At 38.5% G+C, this 26,597-nt stretch overlaps 1 protein-coding gene across 2 annotated transcripts in view; it reads right to left on the bottom strand.

Annotated features, from left to right (window-relative positions):
* Positions 1–26,597, bottom strand: part of wal (electron transfer flavoprotein subunit alpha wal) — a 227,918-nt gene that overhangs the window by 188,740 nt on the left and 12,581 nt on the right. For both annotated transcript variants that reach the window (XR_016547165.1, XM_090377145.1), the window contains exon 3: positions 12,229–12,310. Coding sequence is in view for 1 of the 2 variants with exons in the window: in XM_090377145.1 (XP_090233271.1) it covers positions 12,229–12,310 (82 nt within the window). In the remaining variant the exon portion in view is untranslated. The remainder of the gene's footprint in view (positions 1–12,228; positions 12,311–26,597) is intronic.

Below are 26,597 nucleotides of genomic sequence, written 5' to 3'. Positions count from 1 at the left end.
ACTTCTTAGCCCATCTGCCCAAATTATCTAGATCCTGTTGCAGTAGCACACTGCCATTACTGTCATTAACAACCCTGCCAACCTTTGTATCATCTGCAAACTTCGACATTAAGCTGATATACCTTCATCAATATCATTGATAAATATACAAAACAACAGTGGACCTAACACCGAACCCTGTGGGACTCCACTAATAACATTAGTCCACGAAGAGCAGCACCCATTGATCACCATCCTCTGTCTTCTCCCACTTAACCATCCTTTTATCCATTGTAGCAACTTACCCTTAATACCATTCTGCTCCAATTTGTACAATAGTCTTCCATGCGCAACAGTGTCAAAAGCTTTCCTGAAATCCAAATATATGATATCAAAATTATTTTTTGCATCCAGTTCCTTTGTAACCACATCATAATATCCTATCAAATTTGTCAGACAAGACTTTCCCTTAAGAAACCCATGCTGTGTCTGAATTATTGCTGCAGTCTTGTCTAGACGATCCTGCAATGCATCTTTAACCAGTGACTCCATTATTTTACCCGGAACAGAAGTTAAACTAACTGGTCTGTAATTACTCATGTCACCCTTCGATCCCCCCTTTGTGAACTGGGGATACATTTGCACATTTCCAGTCCGTACAGACCTCCCCTGAATCCAAGGATGCTCTCATAATTATGGCTAAGGGTTTGCTTAGTTGCTTTGCCACCTCCTTTAATATAACTGGATAGATCCCATCCACCCCAGGTGTTTTTCTTATGTTTAACTTCAACAATTTCTCCTCCACTTTGCTTTCAGTTATTACAAAATTATTAAGTATCCTTATACAATTTGATAACCTTCTGCCATTTTCAAACCTTAATAATTTCTCATGTGTGAATGTAGATGCAAAATACTCATTCAGTTTGTTTGCTATCTGAGCAGGATCATCAACAGTTGAACCATCGATGTCAAGTGGACCAATCAGATTCATCCCCTTCCTTTTAGACTTTATATAAGTAAAGAAATCCTTGCTGTTTTTCTTAGCATCTTTTGCCAAGGATTTCTCGTAATCTGCCTTCGCCTGTCTAACCTCCTTTGTGACCTGATTACAGACTAGCTTATATCTGCCATAGGCTTCTACTTTTAAATATGATAAGAAAGGCTTACATTTTGCAAATCACAGTGTCTGGAGACACTGGGAGGTGTGATCTGATTAAGGTGTATAAAGACTTGGATGGTTTGAGTATGCTCCATGCTGATGGGATTCTTCCTCTTGCTCAGAATAATCACCTGAGAGGGCATAAATTCAAATTGAGGAAAGACAGATGTAGGATAGTAGTAGCAGTAGCAGTAGTAGCAGTGGCATTTGATGCAAGAAAGCATGTGTATGAGCTTATGCAGCATCAGCCAAAAAAAAAAAATCACACCATTCCTTCCAAATGCCTGTCCAGTTCCTCCTTAAATTTATTCAACCTATCAACTTCCACAACGACAGATGGAAGTTTGTTCCAGCAATTAACCACCCGCTGGCTAAAGGCAAATTTCCGCACATCTAATCTACATCTGTCTTTTCTTAATTTGAATTTATGCCCCCTTAGGTTCGTAATCTGAACAAGTGGAAGGATCCCATCAGAATTCAGCGTGCTCAACCCATTCAAGGCCTTATACACCTCAATCAGATTACCGCGCAGGTGCCTAGTCTCCAGCCACTGCAATTTGCAGAACTTAAGCCTCTCTTGGTAAGAGGATCCCTTCATTCCCCTCACCAATCTTGTTGCCCTTCTCTGTACATGCTCAAGTAAATCTATATCCTTCCTAAAATGAGGCCTCCAGACCTGTACGCAGTACTCAAGGCGTGGCCTGACCATTGCCTTATACAGAGGGATAATCACCTCCTTTTCCCTGATAGCAAAATTCCTATATATCACTGACAAAACCGCATGACCTGACCTGGCAGCCTGTCTGCATTGTCTGGATAGATGTGTGTAAGTTTGCTTTTGGCCAGGAGGTAGTTGTTGGGTGGAACAGACTTCCATCCTTTGTTGTGGAAGTTGACCTAAATAAATTTAAGGCTGAGCTAGACAGGTATTTGGATTGAACGAAGGGTAGAAATGGGAACATTTTTTTTTTTTTTAGCTGATGTTGCATAAGCTTGCTTTCTTGCATCATATGCCTCTACTAATGCTAAGTGAATTTGTAATAACTGAGAGTAAAGTGGAGGACAAATTGCTGAAGTTAAACATAAGGAAGGCATTTGGGGTGGATTAGATCTATCCAGTTATATTAAAGGTGATGGCAGCAAAGGAAGTAAGCAAACCATTAGCCATAATTATGAGAGCTTCCTTGGACTCAGAGGAGGTCCCCATGGACTGTAGGTGTGCAAGTGTGTCACCAATTCACAAAAGGGGTTCACAAAAGGTGACACAAATAACTACAGACCTGTTAGTTTAACTTGTGTTCCAGTGAAAACAATGGAATCACTGGTTAAAGAAGCATTGCAGGATCATCTAGACAAGACTGCAGTAATAGTTAACACACAGCATGGGTTTGTTAAACGGAGGTCTTGTCTGAACAATTTGAATGGATACTGTGATGTGGTCACAAAGGACCTGAATGTGAAAAATAATTCTGATATCATATACTTGGATTTCAGGAAAGCTTTTGATACTGTTGCACATGGAAGACTATTGTACAAATTGGAGTAGAATGGCATTAAAGGTAAGTTGCTACAATGGATAAAAGGATGGTTAAGTGGGAGAAGACAGAGGGTGGTAATCAATGGGTGCCGCTCTTCGTGGATTAATGTTATTAGCGGAGTCCCACAGGGTTAGGTGTTGGGCCTATTGTTGTTTTGTATATTTATCAATGATATTGATAAAGGTATATCGGGTTTAATGTCCAAGTTTGCAGATGATACAAACGTTGGCAGGGTTGTTAACGACAGTAAAGACAGTATGCTACTCCAACTGGATCTGGATAAGTTGGGAAAATAGGTGAAAAGTGACAACTGAAGTTTAGCATTGACTAATAGTGTGCTGCTGCAAAACTCCTATATATCATTGATAAGACTCCATGACCTGTCCTTGCAGCCCGTTGCACTGCTCAGCGAACTTCATATTTAATTGCACAATTACCTCCAGGTCTTTTCACTTTCCACTTACCTGAGTGTCCTAACACAGAGTTGGTACGTTTATCTTCGGTTACTGCTACCCGTATGCAGTACTTTGTTTTGTTAAGAGAAAGTCTTGTCTGACAAATCTGATTGGATACTATGATGTGGTTACAAAGGCCTGGATACAAAAAATAATTTTGATAACATATACTTGGATTTCAGGAAAGATTTTGACACTGTTGCGCATGGAAGACTACTGTACAAATTGGAGCAGAATGGTATCAACGGTAAGTTACTACAATGGATAAAAGGGTGGTTGAGTGGGAAAAGACAGAGTGGTAATCAATGGACGCTGCTCTTCGTGGACTAATGTTATTAGTGGAGTCCCACAGGGTTCGGTGTTGGGTCCACTGTTGCTTTGTATATTTATCAATGATATTGATGAAGGTATATCAGGCTTAGTGTCGAAGTTTGTAGATGATAGAAAGGATGGCAGGGTTGTTAATAACAGTAATGGTAGTGTACTGCTGCAACAGGATCTAGAAAATTTGGCCAGATGGGCTAAGAAATGGCAACTGAAGTTTAATGTTGACAAATGCAAAGTACTGCATATGGGTAGAAGTAATCTCAGGAGAATGAACCATCTATGTGGTACTACACTTAGGGTGGTAGAAAATGAAAAAGACCTGGCAGCGATTGTGCAGTCAGATACGAAGTTTTCTGAGCAATGCTGACAGGCTGTCAGGGCAGGTAATGGGGTATTGTCAATGATATACAAGAATTTTGCTAGTAGGGAAAAGGAGGAGATTATCTCTTTGCATAAGGCAATGGTCGGGCCACACCACTAAACAAACTTCTATATGTTGTTGCAGAAGTTGATAGCTTAAATAAATTCAAGGAGGAACTGGACAAACATTTAGAGGGAATGGTTGTGTGAATTTTTTTTTTTTTTTTTGGCTGATGCTACATAAGCTCATACACTTGCTTTCTTGCATCACATGTCTCTATTACTATTACCTGATAACATTTTGTCTTGCCAAAAGCTGCTATGATGTTAAGGAAATTTTATAGTTATGAGCTTTTTGTGACAATGCTTAAATTGGTATTGTCACAAATTTTTAAAGCTCACAGCTGTAAAATTTTTGTATCATTCCATGTGTGTTTCCTTAGCATTTTTAAGAACCACTTCATCCATTACATACCTATAATTTAATTATTGAAGACATCAGTTTTGTAGAGTATATGTATCATTGGCTGAATTACTATTAAACATCAATTTTCTTAATTTTGGCCATAATTTTCCAGACACTCCAAGTAGTAACTCAGGTTGATTCACTCGTAGCTTGTTGCCAGGTGTCCATTCTATTTGAGTGGACAGCCTAGTATTTGAGTTTACTGTCTAGTAAACAAATTGAACAAATACCAGACATGTAAATGTCCAGAATTTTCTAAATAAATAAATAAGTTTTATTATTGTTTTATACATTTTTTTTGTTTAATTTTACAGATTTTACAGATTTTAAGCTTAAATCTGACTGATTTAAGAAATCGAAGAACTCAGCTAGATTTGCATCGTCTCCAATCAGATGGGGTAATGTCAAAGTTTCTTGCAGATGTGAAAGGGATTTTAAAATTGTGTTTCAATAATTATTATAATGATTGCAATTTATTAGAATATGCCTCACCATAAGTATATCTGACAAAATGTATGAATAAGCAGATCTTCCCCCTTCAGTAGATAAATATGGGTTAGATAAGTATGCCAAATATGCATCCTAGCCATGATCACCTCCTCTTGCCTATTTGATCACATGCTTGATGGCCACAACTTTGGTTCCTGTTCAAATTGAAGCAGTTTATTGCTGCACTGAACCTGCCAGATTTGCAACCATTGCCCTTCACACACGTTTTTTATGACTGATTTGTAGTCTGTATATGGCATTTGGTAGTTAGGAGATCTTGCAGTGATTGGATGTTTAGTGGCTTGATCTGCATATTCATTTCCTTTGATGCCTACGTGACCTGATATCCAACAGAAAGTGACTGATTGGTTTACAGCTTGTAACGCAATAATCTGTGATCTGATTTGCTTCAAGACGGGGTAGATTGGCTTGGATGGATTTTTCAATGATGTTATTGCACTCAGAGAATTAGAGTAGATCATAATTTGCTTTATGGACAGATTAATTACGTGATCCAGAGCTATTTTAATTGCCCTCAGTTCAGCAGAATAGACACTGCATTCCTTTGTAAGGGACCCAGAAGTAGAGAAGATAGAAAAAACTGCCACTGTGCCCACTCTCTTACTTGTTTTTGAGCCATTGGTTTATATTTGAAAACACCGAGAATTTTCTGCTACATGTGCAGCATGGAGTTTCCTGATGGTAAGGTCTGCTGCTTGCATTTTCCCCCATTGTTGGAATGAGAAATCATAGACCAGTGTATAACCAGACCACAGAGGGTCGTGTGTGCTCATTTCCTGAAAGACATTACCCATGTCTAGATTCCAACATTGCTTTAACTGTAGCAACCTTATCCCAATAGGCTTGTTTTCAGTAGGTTTGTTCTGATAAAAGGTGGTCCACTGGGGCTCAAATAAGCATGGCCAGATAGGATGAAAGGGAAGACTCCATATTTTTGCTGCACAGTTGAGGAGCAACATTTTCCTCCGAAGATGAAGTGGAGGTTCGTGTGCATCTATATATAGACTCTGTACAGGGGATGTTCTGAATGCTCCTAAAGTAGTTCTTAGGGCTGTTGTTGTTGTAAGGCCATATTGCTCCGGGGATATGCGGTAGTCATTCCCTGACCTTTCCACATCCTCCGTATTTGGTAGTCACAGGCTCAAACCCCAGTCTAATCAAGAAGCGTGTGCTACACGTTGTTGCTCCTGCCCACCTAGCTATGGAGGTACCTCAGTTCTTAGGGCACTGTGATGGATAGTATATAGCCGAGTTAGAGCACTTTTCCTGGCAGAGTCATAGATTGGAGCTCCATGATCCAAGTGAGATCGGATTAATACCCGCTATAGCCGAAGCAGAAACAAGATTTCGTTTGGCTGAAACAAGAAGAAGAAATGAATCACTTATAAGTTTATCAAGTGGAAATCTGCTGTACAACAATGGAAACAGTGAAAGGAGTGAAGGTGGAGTTGGGTTTCTGGTCCATAAAGATTTTAAAAACAACATTTTGGAATTCAAAAGTACATCACCAAGGGTGACAAGACTAATATTCAAGATTTCTAACAGGTACAAGCTAAAGATTATAATGATGTATGCACCAACATCGAGCCATGATGATGAAGCGGTTGAAGAAATGTACACTGAAATTGAGAGTCTTCTAGATGAGCAGAAAACCCACTACACTATTATTATGGGAGACTTCAATGCTAAGGTTGGAAAAAGGCAAAACAGCGCAGAAAGAGGAACTATAGGAAATTTTGGAATTGGTGAAAGAAATAAAAAGAGGTGAAAGACGTGGAATTTGCAGAATCTCAAGGACTGTCAGTAATGAACACTTTTTTCAAGAAAAGGGTGAACAGAAAGTGGACATGGAAGAGTCCAAATGGATTAACAACTAATGAAATCGACTTCATCCTCACTAACAGAAGATATATTGTGAATGATGTTACCGTTCTGAATAAGGTAAATGTTGGAAGTGATCACAGAATGGTAAGATGTACACTTGATATAGATGTAGGAAAGGAAAGGAAAAAACTGATTCGAGTAAATAATACAAAGGTCTTTGAAATAACAGAGGAGGAGAAAAAGCAGTATGTACTGGAACTTAAGAACAAGTTTGAGCTTCTGCAGACTGCTCAGGACCAAGATATCGACGAGGAATATTACAACTTTCTGAAAGTGATAAAGCCCAAGAAACCTATAGGGAAAAAAAAAAAAAAAAAGTAAAGTGCAGCCATTATCAACCCACTGCAGGGTGGAAGCCTCCTCAACAATTCATGCTGAGGGAAATGGACCATAATCTGCCACGCTGGTCCAGTGCGGGTTGGCAGATCGACCGTATTCAGCAGTCAGGGGCTTGAACCCCGGTCTACTCAAAGAGCGTGTGCTACTGCACTCCCGCTCCTGCCCACTCGGAAACAGAAATCCAAAGAAGAAAAAATTAGTCAAGAAACACTTGTCATGATGAACCAAAGACGACAAATGAAGAGCAAGAAAAACACTGACAGGGAGAAAATTGAGTATACTGAGTTATGCAAAGCCATTAGAAAGAGACTCAGAGAGGACATAAGAAGATTTAATACAAGAAAATTAGAACAAGCATTAAGGGAAAACAAAGGATTTAAATCAGCAGCCATGAGCAGTAATACAGAAAGACAAATGATACTGAAACTGAAGAATAGCGATGGTGTACTTATAAACAGCAGAGAAGGCGTAATTCAAATAGCAGAAGACTACTATAGAGAATTATACAAGGAGCGAGGGAATGATACCAGCAGTGGGGAACATGGATTGCAAAGTAGCAGCACATATGACATACCCGATATTCTTCCTGATGAGGTAGAACATGCATTGAAGAAAATTAAGAATCGGAAAGCCCCGGGGGAAGATGAAGTTACTGTAGAGTTGTTAAAATTGGGAGGAAGAGACATAACACAGAAACTGGCAAGGCTCTTCACAAAGTGCATTAGAAAAGGTGTGATGCCTAAGCAGTGGAATAATGCAATCATAGTTTTGCTGCATAAGAAAGGAGATAAATCAGAAATTGGAAATTATAGACCAATTAGCTTGTTATCCCATATCTACAAGTTGTTCACAAGGGTCATTACTAACAGATTAGAAAGAATACTTGATGAGAATCAACCGAAAGAGCAAGCTGGCTTTAGGACAGGATTCTCAACTACGGATCACCTTCACGTAATATCACAGCTAATGGAGAAAGCAAATGAATATAAAACACCATTATGCCTGGCATTTGTGGATTATGAAAAGGCGTTTGACTCCATACAGCATAAGGCAATGTTTCGGGCACTGGAAAGACAAGGCATAGATACTCCATATATTATGATTTTGAAGAAAATATATGAGAGTGCTACATCCTTTATTAGACTAGACAAAGACAGTAGGAAATTTAAAATCGAGAAAGGAGTTCGACAAGGAGACACAATATCTCCGAAGCTGTTTACTGCTGCCCTTGAGGAAGCTTTCAGAAGATTAGACTGGTCACAGAAAGGAGTCAATGTGAACGGAGAGTACCTAAACCATTTACGATTTGCAGATGACATTGTGGTCATAAGCCACGATCCCAAAGAATTAGAGGAAAATCTTAATCAGTTATGCACAGTTAGTAAGGATTTTGGACTAAAGATGAATATGGCTAAAACAAAAGTAATGATGAACAAGTATGCCACGGAAAGGGAAATAATGATTGAAGGAGCAGTAATTGAAAAGGTGGAGTCATATACTTATCTGGGACAAGTTATTAGCTGTAATAATGATAAATGGCTGGAAGTCAAGAGAAGAATAAATTTTGGATGGATAGCATTCAGGAAATATAGTCACATACTGAAGAGCAATATCCCAGTTTGTCTGAAATGTAAAATAATGAATCAATGTATACTCCCCACCATGACTTATGGAAGTGAAACTTGGGCACTCACCAAAAGAATGGAAGAGAAGCTAAGAACTACACAGCGAAGAATGGAACGAATTATATTGGGAATCAGACTGTTAGATAAGAAGAGAAACACATGGATTAGGCAGCAAACTCAAGTAAAGGACATTCTTATCAAAACTAAAGAACTAAAATGGTCTTGGGCAGGACACATAGCTCGAAGACATGATGACAGATGGACTAAGAAAATAACAGAATGGTACCCAAGAGGAGCTAGAAGAAAACCTGGAAGACAAAGGCGGAGATGGATGAGGATATTTAATTTTTTCAAGCAAATGGTTCTCAGGTATGTGATGTGTTGTAAGAAGTTTAATTCATTGTCCAGGATTAAGCTAAGAAATCTGATACTATTTGAAAGAGGTATAGTGAAATTTTTAAGTTGTAGTTCAGGCTCAGGGTGGATCTTACGTTTTTTACAGAAATGAATACAGTTGGATTTTCGTGCTGATAAGCGGTAGCCATTGCGAGACATCCACAGCTCAATTTTGTTAATTGAGATCTGAAGCTGTCTTTCAATAGAATTCATAGTTTTTCCTTGGCAAGAAATCATAAGGTCATTTGCACAGTAATATAATTCTACCGTGCTTAGAATATCATGGATGATATTGTTTATTCTTATTAAAAAATAGCGTAGGACTCAAAATAGATCCCTTAGGAACCCCCTCCTCCTGTATATGAATTCTAGAAAAGAGCATTTAGATGACTAACCTGAAAGGTTCTGCCCTGGAGAAAGCTCTGAATAAACAAAGGAAGCCTGCCTCGTAGACTAAAGGTGTGAAGATCCAGTAGAATACCGAAACACCATTTTGTATTAAAGCCCTTTTCTAAATCAAAACTTACCATAATGAGGTGGTCATTTCTGACAAAAGCATTTCTGATGTTTGATTCTGCTTTGGTCATCATATCTAATGCAGATCTATTTTGCCGAAAGCCATACTGATTTTTATGTAAGATGTTATGTGACTCAAGAAACCAGGTGAGGTGCTTGAGAACCATTTTCTCCAGTGTTTTCCCCCAAACAACTAGTTAAGGAAATTGGACGATAATTTCCTGGATTAGAGAGGTCTTTTCCTGGTTTAGGGATGGCTAATACAAGTGAATGTCTCCAAGAGTGAGGATAAACATGTTCTTGAAAAATTCTCTTAAAAAATATTAAGAGTTTGTAAAGCAGTATGGGGGTAATTGTGCAGTCAGATATGAACTTCTCTGAGCAGTGCAGACAGGCTGCCAGAGCAGGTCATGGAGTTTTGTCAATGATATATAGGAATTTTATTAGCAGAGACAAGGAGGTGATTATCCCTTTGTATAAGGCAATGGTCAGGCCACACCTTGAGTACTGTATACAGGTCTGGAGGCCTCATTTTAGGAAGGATGTAGAGTTACTAGAATGAGTACAGAGAAGGGCAACAAGATTGGTGTGCTTACAAAGAAAGGCTTAAGTTTTGCAAGTTGTAGCAGCTGGAGACGAGGCACCTGCGAGGTGATCTGATCGAGGTGTATAAGGCCTTGAATGGTTTGAGCAGGCTCAATCCTGATGGAATACTTTCGCTTGCTCAGATTAAGAACCTGTAGGGGGCATAGATTCAAATTGAGGAAAGACAGTTGTAGAATAGATATGTGGAAGTTTGCCCTTAGCTAGCGGGTAGTTGATTGCTGGAACAGACTTCCATCTGTTGTTGTAGAAGCTGATAGCTTAAATAAATTTAAGGCTGAACTAGACAAAACATTTGGAGTGACCGGATAGGTGAAATGGGAAGTTTTTTTTTGGCTGATGCTGAATAAGCTTGCTTTCTTGCATCATATGCCTCAGCTAATGCTATTTGGAAGTCACTCCCGCTTAAATCACTTGCATCGCGACACAAAATGGCTGCTCCTGGTTTCAAAGCTAACAAACAGCATATTACAGTTATGGTGTCCAACATTTTTTTGGATGGGTTTAGCCAAGATTTTATTCCTAGTGTGAAGAGGCGAGAAAATGAGGGTAAAGCTGGTAACGTTTTGCTTATTATCAACAATGTACCGTCCCACCCTCCTCTTGAAAAACAGAGTTCAATTGACGAGAACTTCATTGTCAGGTTTTTACTGCAAAATGTTGCAGTCCTGCTGCAATCAAAGGATTAAGGTGTTATAGAAAAACTAAAAAAGATGCACAAAAACAAGTCTTGCGTCGCTTGCTGCTACTAGAGGGAAATAAAGAAAGCATGGTTGAGTTTTCAAAAAAGTTCAACATTAAGGATTGTTACTATATGTTAGCAGATGCTTGTTGTTGTTGTTTTGTTATTTGGGTTTTAGGAGCATTAGCAACCAAGGCCATATTGCTCTGGGAATATGTGGTGGTCATTTCCTGACCTTTCCACATCATCCGTATTTGGTGGTGACCGGCTCGAACCCCGGTCTAATCAAGAAGCGTGTGCTACGCACTGCTGCTCCTTCCCACCTGGCTACGGAGGTGCCTTTAGCAGATGCCTGGAACATGTTGTTGGAGGGAAATCTGAAAAAGGCATGGCATAAACTTTGGGGTGCTGCCGAAGAGAAGGTCATACGTGTGCAAGATTTGAACGAAGACGTAGGTGAGATTATAACTTTATTTCAAGGGATTCCTGGGTTTTCCTAGTGTGGGCAAGATGATGCAGAGGCATGGTTAAACAAGGATGCTGATGATCCTGGTTATCATATTTTAACTGAAGGAAGAAATTCTTGCATTCGTCCAGGATGAAGAATGTGCTAACTTTCCAATGTGATTTTAATAACAAAGAGGAAGTGGGCCCACTCATGCAGAGGCCTTCACTGCACTAGAAACTGAAATGCTATGGTGTGAGCAAGTCTGAATGCAGTTCTACGGAGATGCTGCTATTAGAGGAAAAGAGACCTCACTACGAAAAAAAAAAGACAATCTCATATGGTTCAAATAAAAATTCAAGATTACATATTTTAAAAAATAAACCTTCCCAAATTTCATTATACTCTTATTTGTGTGCAATTACTTGAGTTTTCTTATTTCTGTTTATGTAAAAAAAAAAGTGAAGTGTGATTTATATAGTTGAAATCATGAAAAACAATTAGGTAAGTTCAAAATAAATAATATACATTGTTTCTTCAAAACATTTTAGTTATTATTTACAAACCATTTCCTAAATCGATTATTTTTTATAATACTTCATATTTCAAAATACAGTAGTAATAACTGTGCATACAATAATTTAATTGTAGGCCTAATTACACTGTTTCATATAAACTGGGTATTGTCATGTATGTTTGATTATCCAAACTATTTGATTAACCGAACCAACCCTGGTCCCAATTAGTTCGGATAATTGACATTCTACTGTATATGGATACTAATCAAAATTGACAGCCACAGAAATATAAATTTCTATGGTCTCTATACAGTTATTTTATAACTGTATAGAGACTACACCTGCAAGAAGTCACTAAAATATCATGTTTGTAACAGGTGAAACCAGGAAATGAGGAATTCCATATTATACAGAAACTGTGTTTACCTGGCAAGAGTCCCTTGAATAAATTATGTTCTGCTACAATAATTTTCTTTATACCTTCGGCTTTCTGTAGTTGTGATACTATCTGCAGGAAAAAAAAAGTAAGGATAAATGGTGTGGTTATTTTTTTTTTTTTAAATTGACAATAAAGGATATATATATATATATATTTTTTTTTTCTTTTTTGAACACTACTTTTAAGCCAATGTTCTATATTTGTTAAATTTTCTGTTGCGAACAATATTGCGTTTATGCAGCATTAATGCTATTGTAGGAAGAAGGACAATTAAACATTATACGCGGCATTGATATATTTGGTGCAGGTTTCGATAGATTTCAGTTTGCGAGTGGTGGCGAAATTTTTTTTTTGTTTTGTTTTGGCGGGAAGCATTAACGGGTCCTTCGCGGTTGAGTCTAAGCCTGGGGTGTGATTTTTACTGTGATACCCGTACAGTGTGTTATTTCTTGTCTTTGTTCTATGCATGGTGATTATTTAGTAGTAGTAGTAGGAATTTAAGGCTGAAGGCCGTTATTGTCATTAGTATTTCCCAATAAAGCGGTAGAATTAGTATTCTTAAATTTGTTCATCTTTTTTTCTTTTTCTGCTGTTGTCCCAGTAGCTGCTAACAGTGTCTTATATTTTTGAACACTACTTTTAAGCCAATGTTCTATATTTGTTAAATTTTCCATTGCAAAACAATGCTGCATTTATGCTATTCTAGGATGAACAATTAAACATTATACGCACATTGATATTTTCGATCCAGGTTCTAATAGATTTCAGTTTGCAAGTGGTGATGGTGGTGAAATTTTTTTTTTTGTTTTGTTTTGGCGGGAAGCATTAACGGGTCCTTTGTGGTCGAGTCTAAGCCTGGAGTTTTGTTCGCAACAGAAAATTTAACAAATATAAAACATTGGCTTAAAAGTAGTGTTCAAAAATATAAGACACTGTTAATACCCTTGTTTTGCTAGCAGCTACAGGGACAACAGCAGAAAAAGGAAAAAAAGATGAACAAATTTAAGAATACTAATTCCGCCGCTTTGTCGGGAAGTACTAACGACAACAACAGCCTTCAATTCCTACTACTACTAAATAACCACCGTGCATAGAACAAAGACAAGAAATAACATGCTTTACGGGTACCACAATAAAAATCGCACCCTGAGCCTAGACTCGACTGCGAAGGACCTGTTAATGCTTCCTGCCAAAGCAAAACAAAACAAAAAAAAAAAAAAAAAATTCACCACCACTCGCTAACTGAAATCTATCGGAACCTTGGCTGTAAATATATATATAATGAGAAATATTGTATGTAAAAGTCAATTTAGCAATAAAAGAACAGCAATAACAATTACCTAGAAAATAGGCAGTATATGCAGTGCAAAGATTGCTTAAGCATTTTTTTAATTTTAACATTTTTTCAGTTTTTTTTTTAATATAAATACACTTTACTTATTAAATAAATACTTCATTTACTAATATTTTATAAGTATACAGACTAAAACAAAGTATTAAAGGTTATATCATTCCCTTTACTTTATAAAATGCACAATGCTGCTGGATTTACATTTTACGCACCATTCTGAAATAGTTATGTAATTTAGTTTGCTAGAACTGACGACAACATTTTTTCAGTACACAGTTCTTAATATTCAATAAATGAAGATTTTCGCTATCACTCTAACTATGCCATCACCTCATTAATGTTTACAAGCACTCTGTTAATTTCCGGTGTGTTTCCTTACACGAGTCATCCATGTTATCTTCTGAGTCACTCCCTTATATCACTGGTCTTCTGTTTGTCAATTGTCTTCCCACTGTTCTCATAGGGTGAGATTTCTTCCTCATTCGGGTAATGCATAACTGGAGCTTCTAAATCTGCCTGCATCCAAGAAGCTTTTGCTTTTTGTTCTGAGAATGCTGCTAATTCAGGTTTATTATCAGTGATCTCGTCTTTTCCAATACATTTTTCCAGTAGTTTTCAGTTGCTGTTGAGCTTACTTTCTCCTACACTAATCCAATATTGTATGCAATGTCTTTCAGTGTTAAAGTTTTCAGAAATTCTAGAACTTAAATTTCTGAGTTCATAACACCAGCAAGTAGCTCACCATGATAGGAGGCTTTGAAGGCTTGAATAATGCCCTGATTCATGGGCTGAATTAGTGCCGGTGTTTCCTGGCAGAAATGTGACTCCGATCTTGCCATATTTTGGTTTCAGAACATCAGCTGATGGATGAGCTGGGCAGCGATTCAACGGTAATGGAGCTTTTTCTTCATGGAGTAATGGAGCTTTTTTTGGAAAAAGCTAACAGTAATGGAGCTTTTTTTGGAAAAAGCTAACAGTAATGGAGCTTTTTTTGGAAAGCAAGTGGCATCTAACCAATGGTACAAACTCACTTTCAAACCATGAAACAAAAATGTTGCTTGTCATCCAAGCATTGGAACTATTTTTATAAATCACAGGCAGAGATTATGTTGATGTGCTTAAAACACCAAGGACTTCAATTTTTTTTACAGATGCATAATGACTTTGTAGCTTGTGATTTCCAATAATGTTTGAGAATTACTGTGTTACACATTCTCTCTTTGTTAATTTTCATGCCTGCTTTGCTGGATGCCTTTTTAATATCCCATGACTTGTCAAGGAGAAATTTATAGTACCGCGCTGTTTTGTTGCAATTGTACAATTGTACAAGAATATGCCATTTTGAATCACATTATGCAGAAATTTGGAAAAGGCTTCTGCTGCTGTAATGTCACCAAATGCAGATTTAGCTACAGGACTAACCTGGGATATCCTATGATAAGCCTTTCATCTCACAGCCACCTTTCAGAAGCTTCAAATGCATCATCATCTCCACCGAGTAGCTTATGACATTTAAGTGCCTGTGCCTTCAAAATTAGTGTATTTATTGGCACTCCTTCACTATGCTTCTCTAGAAACCACTGTATAAGAATTGGTCCCACCACTATTGTCACAAAGTCTAGTATTCTTTCTTCGAACGCCTACTTCATCTTCTATGGAGTTTACGAATGAGCTCAATTTTTCTTCCTCTTTCATTCAATCACTGATCATAACTTCTGGAATTCCACACTCATGAAATACTGCATTTTGTTTTGCCACTCTAAATTCCTTCTATAATCTTTAACTTTTCTTCAACTGTATAATTTTTTTTTTCTTTTGGTGGCCATTACTTCAGTCCTACCGATTTACTAACCTTCCAATGTATTTATTTCTGATGCCAAAGAATTTACCGAGTTTTGAGAAAACTAAATCAAAGCCAAACTGTCCGGCCTACCATAGTGCTGAAGCTAAATAACACGATTTCTCCATAAATCACATAGCATTTGTGTATATTTTTGTCTTCAGCCCTTAGCAGTTTTTGCTATCCTAAGTGTAACTTCTAGTTGAATAAATTATGTCATGTACTGTTGTTTGCAGAACTTTACTTCGTAAATAATGTAAAAACTTGACGAATGGTGGCTGTATTCTGCTCCAGAGGTAGCAGTTTGCAATTGGCATTCCATTGATATACTCTTTTATTGTATTCCTAGCCATATATATTTGAATATCGAGTATTATCGTAGATAATACTCGATATTCAAAAATATATATAGTGTTATAACTGTGTTGGGATACAAGTTTAGGGTTATAATTTTGTACTGAAATTGAAATTTTATTGAAATTAAATCGAAATCATGATTCAGACCAGAGCAGCAAAGCAAAAGGCTCAAGCTAATGGGAGTGCTGTGGCTCAGGGGAGAACTGAGGGGGGGCAGTTGCCCTCTGAATCACAGCCTTTTAAAATGCACTGCTTGCATGATGTTTGTGGAGCAATTGGGTACGGGATTTGATATTGCCATGGGGGATGTCTTTGTGTGTGCGCGATGCAAGGAGTGTAACGAAATCAGGCGACAACTCAGCGTTGTTATGGGCCTATATGGGAGCTTCAAGGACATGGTAGATGGCCTTGAAGGATCTAAATTGAGGGGCACATCAAGCTCTTAGCTGCCCACATCAACACTGGAGTTGCCACTTGGCCATCACGCAACACAACGGCAAACCCCCAAGGCAGAATGCACAGGTCCCACAGCAACTAGTAGTTGCTGGTGACTATTGTCAGGGAAACGGGGAACATGCTTTGCAAAAAGGATAGGTGGAACAGGACCAGGGTATGTCTGCCAGGGGCAATGGTTGATGATGTTGTAGAGCGGATATCTTTTAAGGGCACAAAAGGTGATATAGTTGTACACGTTAACACTAATGATATTAAGAGTAGGAGACTGGCAGAATTACTTAAAAAGTAAAGGTCACTGTTGAAAAAAAGCTGTCAATTAGAGTTGAATTTGAAAGTGTCTGCAATTCTACCCACACACAATAGGAGGGAGTATACGATGAGAGCCTTGTCAATCAATTCGGCCCTGGAAAGATTGTGCAAGGCTCAAGGGGTAGAATTTTTTTCAGCCTGGTCTGTACTTGTTAACAGGAGAGACTGCTTCTACAGGGATGGGATACACTTAAATAGAAAGGGTGCAAGAATATTTGCTGATGCTATCGAGGCAGTGTTAGGTGGGTCAGAAAACTGCTAGCTTGGGGGGATACAAGGACTAATAGATTAACAGTAGCCACTGGAAGAGGTGAAAGTGATTCTTGCACTGCTTCTATTGGAATGAGCAGAAGCCTGGAAAACAAGATGCAGGATATTTCAGAGACTGATGGGAGTCATTGCAGTACAAGTAAACACATGGGTTGTGTTAGGGTAGCTAAGAATAGGAACAGGTGTATGTATACTTGCGTGTACACCAATGCTAGGAGTTTGGTAAATAGATTTGATGAATTTGAGGTATTGCTCAAAACATCAAAGACGGATATTGTTGGGATACCAGAGACGCGGTGTCACACAGATATAAGTAATGCAGAACTGGAATTTGGGGAGTACAATGTGTACACAGGAAGGATAGACAGGATAGGAAGGGAGGAGGGGTTATGCTATTAGTTAAGAAACACATAAAATCCAAGGAAGTGAAGCCAGTTGACATCGCTGGACAGTGCACTGTCGAGTCAGTTTGGTGTGACATAAGCATTGGGAGATCAAAATTGAGAGTAGGAGTGTGCTATATGCCTATAGGTTGATGATGTTACCAACAGAAAATTCAAACCACTCTGAAATAGAGTGGGCCAGTAAATCAGAGAGTCTTATAATGGGGGATTTTAATTTCCCAGATATTGACTGGAATTTGTGGGTTGGTCACTCACACACTAGCAAGGGTTTTGTGGATTTATTGGATGATTGTTTTCTACATCAGCATGTTCGGGAGGCAACTAGAGGGAGTAATACTCTTGATTTGATTATCAGTAGTGATTCTTCATGCATTAAGAATTTGCAGATAACGGAACCACTAGGTGGCAGTGATCACAGTTTGCCGAAGTGGGATTTACTCAAAGAGGTAACTACCATCAGGGGTAAAGGGAAGGGTTTTTGCTTTCATAAAGGCGACTACGATGGTCTGAGACAGTATTTAAATTCTATACAGTGGGACCAACTGATGATGTTACTAACAGTAAATCCAATATGGGAAGCATTCAAAGAACTTATCCTGGAAGCTACTAGGCTTTACATACCAACTAAGAAATACTATTCAAGGTTTAGGCCTAAATGGATGTTAGATGAACTAATGAGACATAGGGCAGAGAAGAAAAATGCATGGGATACATAAAAATTAAAATGTGACATAGAAGCCTATGATAGATATAAGTTGATCTGTAACCAAGTTACAAAGGAGGTTAGGCAGACGAAGGCAGATTACGAGAAATCTTTGGCAAAGGTTGCAAACAAAAACAGCAAAGAGTTCTTTACTTATGTAAACTCTAGAAGGAAGGGGATGAATCAGATTGGTCCACTTGATATTGATGATTACACTGTTGATGATCCTGCTCAGGTAGCTAACAAACTAAATGAATATTTTGCATCGACATTCACACATGAGGAGTTATTCAGCGAGGGGAATGCCAGAGGTGTATTCAACTCTGGCAGTAAGTTAGATAATCTTGTAATAACTGAGAGTAAAGTGGAGGAGAAATTGTTGAAGATAAACACAAGAAAGGCACCTGGGGTTGATAGGATCTATCCAGTTATATTAAAGGAGGCAGCAAAGGAAGTAAGCAAACCCTTAGCCATAATTATGAGAGCTTCCTTGGACTCGGGGGAGGTACCCATAGACTGGAGATGTGCAAATGTGACCCCAATTCACAAAGGAGGATTGAAGGCTGACACAAATAATTATAGACATGTGAGTTTAACTTCTGTTCCAGGAATATTAATGGAGGCACTGGTTAAAGAAGCACTGCAGGATCATCTAGACAAGACTTCAGTTATAGCTCGGACATAGCATGGTTTTGTTAAGGGAAAGTCTTGCCTGACCAATTTGATTGGATACTATGATGCAGTCACAAAAGAACTGGATGCAGGGAATAACTTTGATATTATATACTTGGATCTTAGAAAGGCTTTGGATACTGTTGCACATGGAAGACTGCTGCATAAATTGGACTAGTGTGGCATTGGAGGCAAATTGCTGCTATGGATAAGGGGATGGTTGAGGGGGAGAAGACAGAGAGTGGCAATCAATGGACACTGCTCATTATGGACTAATATCATTAGTGGAGTCCCTCAGGGTTCAGTGTTGAGTCCATTATTGTTTTCTGTATTTATAAATAATACAGATGATGGTATATCAAGCTTAATGTCCAAGTTTGCAGACGATACAAAGGTTGGCAGGGTTGTTAAGGACACTACTGATGCTATGCTGCTGCAACAGGATCTGGAAAGGTTGAGCAGATGGGCTGAGAGGTGGCAAATGAAGTTTAACATTGACAAATGTAAAGTACTACATATGGGAAACAGCAACCCCAGGGCAACGTATCAACCCTGTGGTACTACACTGACAGTGGTAGAGAACGAAAAGGACCTGGGGGTAATTGTGCAGACAGATATGAAGTTCTCTGAGCAGTGGAGACGAGTTGCAAGAGTAGCTCATGGTGTCTTGTCAATGATATACAGGAATTTTTCAGCAGGGATAAGGAGGTGATTATTTCCTTGTATAAGGCAATGGTCAGGCCACACATTGAGTACTGTATACCGGTCTGGAGGCCTCATTTTAAGAAGGATGTAGAGCTGTTGGAACGAGTACAGAGAAGGGCGAAAAGATTAGTGAATGGAACAAAGGGTTGCTCTTACGAAGAAAGGGTGAAGTTCTTCAAATTACAGTGCTTGGAGTCTAGGCACCTGCAAGGTGATGTGATTGAAGTGTATAAGGCCTTGAATGGTTTGAGCATGATTAATGCTGATGGGAGATTTCCTCTTGCCCAGATTAATTGTCTGAGAGGACATAAATTCAAATTGAGGAAAGAGTTGTAGAATAGATGTGCGGAAATTTGCCTTTAGCCCATGGGTGGTTGATCGCTGGAACAAACTTCCATCTGTTGTTGTTGAAGTTGATAGCCTAAATAAATTTAAGGCTCAGCTGGACAGGTATTTCGAACGAACGGAGGATTGAAGTGAAAGTTTTTTTTTTTTTTTTGGCTGATGCTGCATAAGCTTGCTTTCTTGCATCATATGCCTCTACTAATGCTAATATTAAGAGAGGCAGCAAAAGGAATAAGCAAACCTTTAGCCAAATATATGACAGCTTCCTTGGATTCAGGGGAGATCCCCATGGACTGGAGACATGTGAATGTATCCTCAATTCAAAAGGAAGATCAAAGGGTGAAGTGAGCAATTAAAATTTTTTATCCTCCTTGTGCATGAGATATGTGTGCAAATTCAAATTTGCACAAATTATTTTTAGATATCTGTACTTTTTGTAGGTGAAGCAAAATTAAGATATATGCAAATTTCATATATATATATAAAAAAGCGGCATTGAAATTGTGGTTAAAATATTGTGTCCACATGATGTGAATTATAGCGTGCTGTTCTTTCAAAATATGAAGTGATTATCATATTAATAACACTATTAGTATGTGATGCTGCAGACTTGCTGTACCGTGCAGATGTCTGACACACACAGCTTAATGAGAAACAATGCATTATGTACTTCCTTGGTCTTCTGGTTTACAAGTGATGTTGAGTTTTTAACAGTCGTAGAATTGGTTGTTAAAATCATCATGGAGGGTAGTCATCATTAAGCACACCTATCATAAGCATTGTCTTTCAACTTGTGTGTACTGTTTAAAATTGTTCTACGTAATTTCTGCATCTAGTAAAAATTACAAAAGTATAACTATGCCTGGACCCATGGAGGAGAAAAGAAAGATGATGAGCTTAGAGAAAAAGCTTGAAATTATCTAAAGGATTGAAGCTGGACAAAGTGCAGACATAGGATGTGCAATTGGAATCAATAAATCCACAGTACACACCATTTGTGTAAAGAAGGGCACCATAAAGTCATCTATGCAGCATTCAAGAATTGTTCATGTGTATGGAATTGCTGTTGATGACACGTATAGAAGATAATAAAAGACACCCCAGTTGATAGAAACATCATCAAGCAAAAGGACATAAATATCTCAGGGCAATTGTAAGCCGAAAAGGTAATGGTGAAAGTTCTGCTAATGTGCAAGTGAATATTCTACAAGTTTTCCACTCAATATCTGGAAAGTTAATATCCCTCATTCTAAGACATTCTGATTTAATGACATACTCTGCTTGTATATATAGTTATTCATAAGTCATTTGGCTTATAAGATACTCCTGCTCTCATTTTTGTTTTCCACCTTACTTATCACACCAAAGTGATTCACATTATCCTAACAGACCACATCAACCAAGTGCACTTGGATTTTGTGTTCTTATTCAACAGTGTGACTTACCATCCTGCATCTCTTATGTTTAGGAGACACCATTTTTCTGACATTCCTATAATGTGCACATTGGATGACAACCATTTACTCCCAATTCAAATTTATTTACTATGCATTAGTATACAATGCAAGTACATGTGCACCTTTTTTTTTTTTTTTTTTTTAAATCTTTGTAACCCTAACACGGCTGATCAGCTTATGCTATGAGGATCCTAGGCAGTGGAGGAACCAATAACAGGCAGTGTTCACAATACCATAAAATGGATTGTATCTAAAGAAACCTACATAGTCAAAGGTAAAGGTGAGAGATTCAATTTCAAGAGAGGGAACTATAAATGAATGAGATACTTCTTGGGCTTCATTAACTAGAGCGATTATTGTATATAAATACATTATGGAAACATTCAAGGGATTTATACGTGAAGTTACAAACATATTCATACCACTGGTCAAATTCCATAAAAGTAAGACACCAAAATGGATGAATTGTGTGAGGTTAAGAGCTTGACCGAGCAGGAGAAACACGCATAGGACAGTTAGACAATCATGTGATTTCAATTTGTATGAGCATTATAAGAGAATATGTAACAAATATGTAATATGAGAAAGCATTAGCAAAAACTAAGACTGGGGATAAGGAGTTCTTCTCATACATGAACATAAGAAAGAAAGCAGAAAATCCAATAGGTCCCTTAATCAGTTGCAATGGAAAGTCTATAGAAAGCCTAGCAAACATGACAGATGATTTGAAGAGATACTTCTGATCAATATTTACAGTTGAAAGCAAGCTTGAAACTCTGGGGACTGTTAAGGCATCACACTGCTGTAAAATCAGTGATATAATTATCTCAAACAAGCATTTCCTAGAAAAACTTAAAAATTAAAAGAGGGAAAAACACCAGAGGAAAATGGTATGCATTTTGTTGAAAAAGGCTGCATATGAGTGTATTAAACCATTGGAAATGCTAATGAGAGCATCAATGGAATCCAGGAAGATTCCCCTCGAATTGGAGAAGTGCTAATGTCTCCGCAATCCACAAAGGTCATGCCAAAGGGGTAAGTAGGTAACTATAGGCCAGTCAGTTTGACTTCTATGGTAAGGAGGACCATAGAGTATGGTTAAGGGTGCCATTCAGGACCATCTGGACAAGAATGGAATCTTGAATAGATCCAATCATGGGTTTGTTGTGGGGAGGTCATGCCTGACCAATCTGGTAAATTATTAAGCAGTTATTAAGCAATTTTGACATTATACATCTAGACTTCAGTAAAGCTTTTGACGCAGTCCTTCGTGGCAGACTGCTATAAAGACTGAAAGAAGGTGGAGTTACTTTGAAAGACTGATGCTGACTAAAAGAGTGGAGGTTTGTCATAAATGGTCATTCTTCAGGGAGAAGTGTTGGGTTCCCTCCTTCTAATTTTCATAAATGATACTGACACGGGTATTCAAGGTAAGCTTTCAAAGTTTGCTGATGATTTGAACATGGGAAGGATGGTAGTTTAATTCTACTAAATGAAAGGTTTTACATTTGGGGAACAGAAATCCTGGAGTCACATATAAGATAGGTAGGGAGAAAAAGAAGCTAAAATTGGTTCAAGACAAACATGACCCGAGTGTTATGATTCAACCTAACTTGAAAATTTCCTAGGCATGGTGCCTTCCATGCCTAGGAAGGCACATGGTGTCCTATCTGATTTATAGGACCTTTGCTAGTAGGGAGAAGGACATCATTATTTGGTTATACTACATTTTGGAATATTGTATTTATGTCTGGAGACCGAACCTAAAAAAGGCATAAGTTCTGGACATGGTTCAGAGAAGGATGACCAGATTGGTGACAAGTGCAAAGTGATGCACATATGAAGAGTGGCTTAGGTGTTTGGACTACAAAGTTTGATAACTACATATCTAAGGGGAGATCTAACTGAGTTGTAGAAGGCATGAAGGGATTGAGAAAAATGAATGAGGAAGGTTTGCTCTTCCTTGTAGGTGAGATACAAACCAGGGGACATAAATATAAAATCTCAATGAGTAAAGAATGGATCTCATGAAGTTCACCTATGAGCAGCAGGTTGTTGACCAATGGAATAAGTTGCTTCCAATGGTAGCAGATGCAGTAAATGTGAATAACTTTAAAGCAAAATTGGATGATTACCTTGGGGGAATGAGAATAGTATGAATATTTCGTTTTGTGGGAATTTCTTTTGGCAGAAGCTTCATTTCTGCAAATTGCTGCCTAAAAACAAGGTACCTGCAAAAGTAATCTGATTAAGGTGTTTAAGGCTTTGAATGGATAGGATTCTTCTTCTGCCTCACTTTGCGCTGGTCCCAAAGGAACTAGTTATTGTTGGTGACTCTATTGTCAGGGAGACGGGTAATATATTGTGTCAAAAGGATAGATGGAATAGGACCAGGGTATGTCTGCTAGGGGCAAAAGATGATGATATTGTGAAGCATATATCATCTTTTAAGGGCACAAAGGGTGATATTGTTGTACACGTTGGCACCAATGATATTAAGAATAGGAGATCTGCAGATTTACTTAACAAGTACAGGTCAATGATGCAAAAAAGTCGTGAGTTAGGGTTAAATTTGAAAGTGTCTGCAATTCTGCCTAGACACGATAGGAGGGACTATATGATGAGAGCCTTGTCAATCAATTCGGCCCTGGAGGGAATGTGCAAGGCTCAAGGGGTAGAATTATTTTCAGCATAGTCTGTGCTTGTTAACAGGAGAAATTGCTTCTACAGGGATGGGATACACTTAAATAGAAAGGGTGCAAGAAAATTTGCTGATGCTATCGAGGCAGTGTTAGATGGGTCAGAAAACTGCTAGCTTGTGGGGGGGGGGATTCACAGACTAAAAGGTTAAAAGTAGCCACAGGCAGAGGTGAAGGTGATTCTTGCACTACTTCTATTAGAATAAGCAGCAGCATGGAGTGAGGGGTGCTGGGTGTTTCAGGGACTGATGGTAGTCATCGTGAAACAGGTGGGTATATGGGATGTGTTAGGGTAACTAAGAATAAGAAAAGGTGCATGTATACGAATGCTAGAAGTATAGTAAATAAATTTGATGAATTTAAAGTGCTGTTCAAGACATCAAAGGTGGATATTGTTGGGATATCAGAAATGTGGTGTCACACAGATATTAGGAATGCAGAATTGGAATTTGGGGAGTACAATGTGTACAGAAAGGATAGACATGATAGGAAGAGAGGAGGGGTTTTGCTGTTAATTAAGAAAAACAAAATCAAAAGAAGTGCATTCAGTTGATAACAATCGACAGTGCATTGTTGAGTCAGTTTGTGTGGCATAAGCACTGCGAAAGCAAAACTAAGAGTAGGAGTGTGTTATCGGCCTAATGACTCGAATGAGTATGATGAACAATTGTACAGAGAAATAGAGTGGGCTAGTAAATCAGAATGTCTTATAATGGGAGATTTTAACTTCCCAGATATTGACTGGAACTTGTGATTTGGTAGCTTGCACACTAGTAAGACTTTTGTGGATTTATTGGATGATTGTTTTTTCCAGCAGCATGTTCGAGAGGCAACCAGAGAGGGTAATACTCTTGATCTAGTTATCAGCAGAGATCATTCGTGTATTAAAAATTTGCAGATAAAGGGACCACTAGGTGGCAGTGATTATAGTGTACTGATGTGGGATTTACTTAAAGATAATTACCATCAGGGATAAAGGAAAGGGTTTTTGCTTCCATAAAGGTGACTACAGTGGTCTCAGACAGATTTTAAATTCTGTACAGTGGGATCACCTGATGATGTTACCAACAGTGAATTCTAAGTGGGACCGGAATTACTTGACAAGTACAGGTCATTGATGAAAAAAAGCCGTGAATTAGGGTTGAAATTGAAAGTGTCTGCAATTCTGCCCAGACACGATAGGAGGGAGTATATGATGAGAGCCCTGTCAATCAATTTGGCCCTGGAAAGATTGTGCAGGGCTCAAGGGGTAGAATTTTTTTCAGCCTGGTCTGTACTTGTTAACAGGAGAGACTGCTTCTACAGGGATGGGATACACTTAAATAGAAAGGGTGCAAGAATGTTTGCTGATGCTATCGAGGCAGTGTTAGGTGGGTCGGAAAACTGCTAGATTGGGGGGATACAAGAACTAATAGATTAACAGTAGCCACTGGCAGAGGTGAAAGTGATTCTTGCACTGCTTCTATTGGAATGAGCCGCAGCCTGGAAAATAAGATGCAGGATATTTCAGAGACTGCTGGGAATCATTGGGGTACAAGTAAACACATGGGTTGTGTTAGGGTAGCTAAGAAAAAGAACAGGTGCATGTATACTTGTGTGTACACCAATGCTAGGAGTTTAGTAAATAAATTTGATGAATTTGAGGTATTGCTCAAAACATCAAAGGCAGATATTGTGGGGATTTCAGAGACGTGGTGTCACACAGATATAAGGAATGCAGAACTGGAATTTGGGGAGTACAATGTCTACAGAAAGGATAGACAGGATAGGAAGGGAGGAGGGGTTATGCTATTAGTTAAAAAACACAAAATCCAAGGAAGTGAAGCCAGTCGACATCGCTGGACAGTGCAGTGTCGAGTCAGTTTGGTGTGACATAAGCATTGGGAGATCAAAATTGAGAGTAGGAGTGTGCTATAGGCCTAATGACTCTGATGAGTATAAGAAACTGTTCGGAGAAATAGAGTGGGCCAGTAAATCAGAGAGTCTTATAATGGGGGATTTTAATTTCCCAGATATTGACTGGAATTTGGGGGCTGGTCACTCACACAGTAGCAAGGCTTTTGTGGATTTATTGGATGATTGTTTTCTACATCAGCATGTTCGGGAGGCAACAAGAGGGAGTAATACTCTTGATTTGATTATCAGTAGTGATTCTTCATGCATTAAGAATATGCAGATAAATGAACCACTAGGTGGCAGTGATCACAGTGTGCTGAAGTGGGAGTTACTCAAAGAGGTAACTACCATTAGGGGTAAAGGGAAGGGGTATTGCTTTCGTAAAGGCGACTACAATGGACTGAGACAGTATTTAAATTCTATACAGTGGGATCAACTGATGATATTGCCAACAGCAAATTCAAAATGGGAAGCATTCAAAGAACTTATCTTGGAAGCTACTAGGCTTTACATACCAACTAAGAAATATTGTTCAAGGTTTAGGCCTAAATGGATGTCAGATGAACTAATGAGGCATATGGCAGAGAAGAAAAATGCATGGGATACATACAAATTAACACGTGACACAGACGCCTATGATAGATACAAGTTGATCTGTAACCAAGTTACAAAGGAAGTTAGGCAGGCGAAGGCAGATTACGAGAGATCCTTGGCAAGGGATGCGAAGAAAAACAGCAAAGAGTTCTTTACTTATGTAAACTCTAGAAGGAAGGGGATGAATCAGATTGGTCCACTTGAGATCGATGAGTCAACTGTTGATGACCCTCCTCAGGTAGCTAACAAACTAAATGAATATTTTGCATCGACATTCACACATGAGGAGTTATTCACC

This window comes from Mastigoproctus giganteus, chromosome 7 (genome assembly GCF_048544385.1).
Source record: "Mastigoproctus giganteus isolate SK-2022 chromosome 7, ASM4854438v1, whole genome shotgun sequence".
In the NCBI taxonomy this organism is placed as follows: Eukaryota; Metazoa; Arthropoda; class Arachnida; order Uropygi; family Thelyphonidae; genus Mastigoproctus; species Mastigoproctus giganteus.
Note: the sequence above shows the minus strand (reverse complement) of the source record. Positions and strands in the feature narration are given on the sequence as shown.